Source organism: Solanum pennellii, chromosome 11 (assembly GCF_001406875.1).
Source record: "Solanum pennellii chromosome 11, SPENNV200".
NCBI classification, from domain to species: Eukaryota; Viridiplantae; Streptophyta; class Magnoliopsida; order Solanales; family Solanaceae; genus Solanum; species Solanum pennellii.
The window spans coordinates 10,631,485-10,637,468 of record NC_028647.1 but is presented as its reverse complement, the minus strand read 5'-3'; the positions used below and the strand labels follow the sequence as shown (position 1 = coordinate 10,637,468).

The following is a 5,984-nucleotide window of genomic DNA, read 5'->3' as shown; positions in this document are numbered from 1 at the left end:
TTTTAAATATATTAAATTTAATATTTCATAAAATATTTTAGATAATTGAATAATATTTAACAACAGGAATAAAATAGACATGAAAAGATAAATTATCTCTAAATTTTTTCAAACTAAATCAGTATTATGAAGACGAATTTTTAGTAAAACAGATAATTAAATATGAACATAAGGAATAGCAGAGATTGGGTGAAATAGTTGAAATACACACAAGTTAATCCCAACACCACAGGTCTAGTCCACCTGACATTGAGCTCTATATATATCTACACTTTTGTGTAAAACTCCAAAACATTCAACATTCCATTTCCAAATCCAATATCCCAAAGACATAGCAATGGAAAATTATAGTCCTTATAATTCCAAAAAACTAACAAAAACCCTCTTACCAATTCTTCTTCTATTATTAGTATGCACAATCTCCCAAGCACAAGGCAACATAAATTCCAACTACATCAAATCCAAATGCAACATCACAACATACCCTTCACTTTGCCTAAACACCCTTCTCCCATATGCCTCTTATGTCCAAACAAACCCCATCAAGTTATGTGACACTGCCCTTGACATCGCGATAGGTAGTGCGAAAAACACTTCTCACATGGTATCAGAGCTTGGAAAAAATAAAGGGATAACGAAATACGAAACGGCTGCCATTAAAGATTGTATTAGTGACTTGAAAGATGCAGTGTATGAGTTGAAAGAAACACTTGGTGCTATGAATCATCTTAATGATACAGACAAAGATTTTCAATGGGATAATGCTAAGACTTATGCAAGTGCTGTTATAAGTGATGCAAATTCTTGTTTGGATGGTTTCTCTGATAGGAAAGTAAATCCTGATGTCAAAGCTAAGATTGGTGATGCTATTTCTTATGTTACTAAACTTGCTAGTAATGCTTTAGCTTTCATAAATCACCTTTATTGATATATAATATATAATATATCTATGTGTTGTAAATGAACTTTTATTTTAATTTAAGTTGTTGCTTGAAACTTTTAAGATAATTTTTTTGTGTGTGTGTGAAACAAAATTTTGAAATGTGAATGTTTACTCTCTTTACCTTTTCTTCCTTTTGGAGATATAATATTGGTATATTATGTGCATCTAAACTTTGAGCTTTTAAAGGTCGAGACAGAGTCAGAATTTAAAGTTTATGAATTCAGCATTTGAATTTTTTTTAAGTTACTAATTCTAAATTGATAATTTGTATTTGATAACTTTTTAAATATAACTTCAAGGTTTAGACAAAAATTAATCAATTTAGCTCCACCCTGCTCCACCATTTCTTGTTAAATATTACTTTTATGGTTCAACCATAGTTGTCCTCTATTATATTGACATACAATAATAAATAATAGGGCTAATGTAATTTATTATTTTTTGAATATATGAAATTTAATGTTTTTAGGATGTATTATATATTGAATGATATTTAATTCCAAAAGTAAAATCGACACAAAGGGACAAATTATCTCTTGAATTTTTAACCTAAATAAATATTATTAAATAATTATTTTTAATACAACTGACAAGTAAAAATAGACTGACAGAGTATATCTACAAGTATCTAAAAGTACTCTTTTTGATTAGTAAATGACACTATAGTCTTTGTTTTGGTAAAATTCAAGGCAATTCTGAAAGTTATTCAAGGCAATGGGAAAATTAAAATTGCTAGAGATACGTCGATGTTATATCAACCAAATGAATGTAAATATGTATATATCGTCTATATAATAAACTTTTATTGCTTTAACTATGAATGTTACTAACATTATTTTCAAATTTTAACAGGGTCAAAGTAGTCATAATTAAGTTAATTATTTTTCATGGGGATGGGGAACAAATAGCAACTTTTATTTTTTTTAACAATGTAATTAATTGAAGCATAAAAACAGTTGTTTAATTTGTGAAGATAATGGACCCCCCATTACCTCTTGGATCCACGCACAGATTTTATCTATGGCATGTGATACTGCATAATTGAAAATGACACAACAGATCTAATCTGATTTTGGGGTAATTCTATTGTCTAGGTTAAAAGTTTTTTAGGAAAAAATAGTGTGTTTGAAAAAGTAGAAAGAAAATTATGCGGTTAAATAAATTTGTACTATTTAATTAATCATTATAGCTATATTTCGTTATAATTATCACTCGCGATAATTAGTCACGTTTGTATATGTGTAATTCGTCAGAATATACAAATACATATGTATAATATACAATTATATATCTAACCGATATATATATACAATTCATCTCTCTCCCATTCTTTCCTTTTTCGCGCCTCTCTTCTCTCTCTCCAATCTCGCTCGTATCTCTCCTTCTTCTCTCAATCTCTCTTGCCATATATACAAATACTCCTCCCACTCTTTTCCCTCTCTCTCCCTGTCTCGCTCACCTCGCTCCTCTCTACAACACATAGCTATAAATTTGTAATTATCAAATTATAATTATGGAGAGTAATTAGACTAGTTCTGAGTGGATATGTCTAAAAGTTCCTCCTATTTTATTAATGGATAACTATTTATGTCAATTTTTGCTTAAATAAAAAAAAAAGGATTACCCGAGTATTGGATAATTACATCAAATGTCCCTTCAATTAATTTGATTAACCAAAAAAATGATCAATTTCTTTCTCCACCTTGGTTATTGTCGTCGTTTGCTGCCAGTTTCTTCTTCCAATTCTTATTCTTCTCTTAGTTTTTTTTTTCTTTTTAAAAATTTGTTGTATCATAAATATGAATAATTTCGAGCAAATTATATATTAAAAGACATGAAATATGAAAACAATTTCATATTTAATTTTTGAGACTTTTTAGAGGTGATTTTGAATTGATCGGATTGAATAGTTGATGAACACTTTATGCATACTCAATTGTATTTCATATATGTATATATGTATATACATAATTTGAATCTAAAATCGCTAATGTGACATGCTTCTAAGAGCTAGAAAATATTCATTTTTTGTAATTTTTTAATCATTTTTAAAATTTTAAAATACAAAAGAAGTCACTTTTTACATATTGAAGATATTTACAATTAAAGTCATTCAAATTGTAATTACTCCAATAGATGTTATTTATCTTTTCATATTCGTATGTTACTAATTATTTTACTAACTATAAATATTAAAGCAAATGTCTAATACTGCACAGCATTTTATCTTTTTCATTCATAATTTCCTCTCAATTCTTCTTCTTTTTATTTTGCTTCTTTTCATTTGAAACTCTTTTTCTAAGAAGTTTCTTTCTATTTTTTTTTCCTTTTTTTTAATTGTTTTTATATTAGCATTATCAGTGTTGTCTCCATAATTTATTATCTTAGTATGTAATTTTCATGTCTGATTTGTATTTGTTTGAATATGAAAGAGAGCAACTGTTACAATTCAAAACGAGTCGTGAGTGACACCCACATTTAACCTCCTAAGTGGGCGTACCAAGAAATCCAAACCTCAACATCTACCAATAATTCGACTAGAATAACAACAATAATACGGAAGCTCCAAAACTTATTAAAGTAACCAATCAACTAAACCTCTAAGTTATATTACATATTATCCCAAAAATCTGAAAGTCATCACATCAATGACATTTAGTCTCCAAATACTAATTCTAAGAGTATCAAATATATCATGATCGAGAGTTTCCAATACGAGCTTGAATGAATAGCTCACCGTGGAACCTGATATGCTGGAGACTTGCTAGAGCTGAGGGCGAGTTAAAGTCGTTGGTACACTCGATGCACTCCATAAAAAGAAAACAAAGAAAAGCACAAGTAGAGCTCAGCACGGGGAAATATGTACTGAGAAGGTATCATCGGTTAACCCAAAATAGTAACTAATATACAAAGAATAATAGTATAAAATCAACTATAACACTTAGTAGGTGATAAGCAACATAGAACATGAATCACTGTCAACCAACACTAAAGTAAGTAAGTAATAAGTCAACAATATCAATATTGTACATAAGGACTCATGTTTCCAAACCAAACCATTTTGAGAATCGAGTTCTTTGAGATTGCGTATATTCTGTTATAACAATATGTTTTTCCCTTAATATTAATATGTCGAAACATGTCACTCCGATCCAACAATATTGTGTCGGAACATGACACTCGATCCATTAATATCGTGTCGGAACGTGACACTCCAGTCCAATACAGTGTCGAAATGTGACACTCCAATCTAAAAATACCGTGTCGAAACGTGACACTCCAATCCACAAATATTATTAATTATCATTTGTTATCACTACTTTTCCATTCGTTAATAATATTTCATCAAGCCTTCTTTATTCAAGGCATCACTTCGATAGAGAGGTTTTCAAATTATCAATCTCACGGTCTCAAGATTTTAGACAAATCACAAACCACACAACCAAGTCATTGAATCACACAATCAAGTACATAGAGAATATCACAGTATCATTCAATGCATATCAATCGCTATTAAGAGTTTATCTATCAAATAGAATAAACCATAACCTACCTCCACTGAAGTCGGAGTCAAGCAAGCTACTTCTCCAATACTTTTCCTTTCCTCAATGCCTCCGAACCTTTCTAATCTATCAAGTATATATATGCATAATTTATAAGTTAACGAGTCTATAAACACTCATATTATTTTATGTCCAGCCTAAACCCAACGACTCACCTAATTTATAATCATTTTTTCTAAAGTTCAAACCTAAGGGCAAGTCTTAATTCCTCCAATTAGCATAACTTAATGGAATTTAAATAACCCGAAACACTAATATTTAATTACCTAACTCAATATTTTAAAAATTGACTCATAACAAGATAACTATAGAAAGAATTAAAAATTTAAGGTTACGTTTTATGTCCAGTAACCTCTACTAGGGAACACCAAAACAAAATATAACAAAATCTAAAACATCCAGATGCAAATATTCCCAATTTTAACATATAAATATCAAAGTTGATTAACCCACCTTACTCTATTACTCGTCATAATGTTGGCCTCAACTTTCCAATCAACAATCACGTACAAGAATTTAAAACATTCAAATTGTTTGTTATTCTTCAGCCAATCATTACGCCATCATTATATGCAATTAAATCCATCAAATTTAGTGTAACGACCTGTTTAGTCGTTTTGAGCAGTAAAGTATTTCTGGTAATAACAGTCGGAGTCGACGGATCCCACGACGGACTGTCATGGGCACGACGGACCATCGAGGGGGTCTCGTTCCAAAACACTTAGAATTCTGAAATTTGGGTACTGAGATCGACTCTCTGAACTTCGCGACGAAATGGCAGGACGGACCGTCACAGGCATGACGGGCCGTCACAGACCCTTGGTAAAATTTAGTCTCTGAACTCTGTGACGGAAGCAGCAGGACGGACCGTCGCAGGCACGACGGGCCGTCACAGGCTGCGTAACCCTGGCTGGGTCGGATTTCTGTTAAATGTTTTAAGGGGCGTTTTGGACTATTCATGCTTATAATAATAAAGTTAGTGGGTTAATATTAATAAGTCAATTACTTGAGGGTTAAAGAAGATAACCTTGAATTAATTAGTTGGTTACTTTTGTCATCTTTTATACTTAATTATATGCTAATTAGGGTAAAAGAAAAAGGGTTTGAATAAGAAAAATAGAAAGAGCAAGAATAGCGAACGAGAAAGAGGAGAAACGAAGAGGAAAGCAAAGCATTGGAAAAGTAGATTGCTTGAATCACAATTCTTCGGTGGAGGTAGGTTATGGTTTTTATGCTATTTCATAGTAAACTCCTAATAGCGAATGATATGTATTGGGTAATATTGTAAAGTCTGCTATATGCTTAATTGTATGCTTGCATGATGTGACTATGTAATTGTAATGGGTTGGGAAGATAAGGTTGTGAAGATTAAACCTAAAACCCTCTTTGTTAATGATGATGCCTTGGTATAAAAGAAGGCTTGATGAACTAAAAAAATGGGATTAGGGGATCGGGTGTCACGAACCGACACGTAGTAT

The 5,984-nt window shown here is 31.1% G+C and overlaps 1 protein-coding gene across 1 annotated transcript; it reads left to right on the top strand.

The window, feature by feature from the left end:
• The first annotated feature begins 225 nt into the window (after positions 1–225).
• Positions 226–1,008, top strand: LOC107003139 (pectinesterase inhibitor 4-like). Its single transcript, XM_015201405.2, has one exon. It carries the CDS (start codon positions 338–340, stop codon positions 926–928), a length of 591 nt encoding a protein of 196 aa, XP_015056891.1. The 5' UTR covers positions 226–337; the 3' UTR covers positions 929–1,008.
• The last annotated feature ends 4,976 nt before the right edge of the window (positions 1,009–5,984 follow it).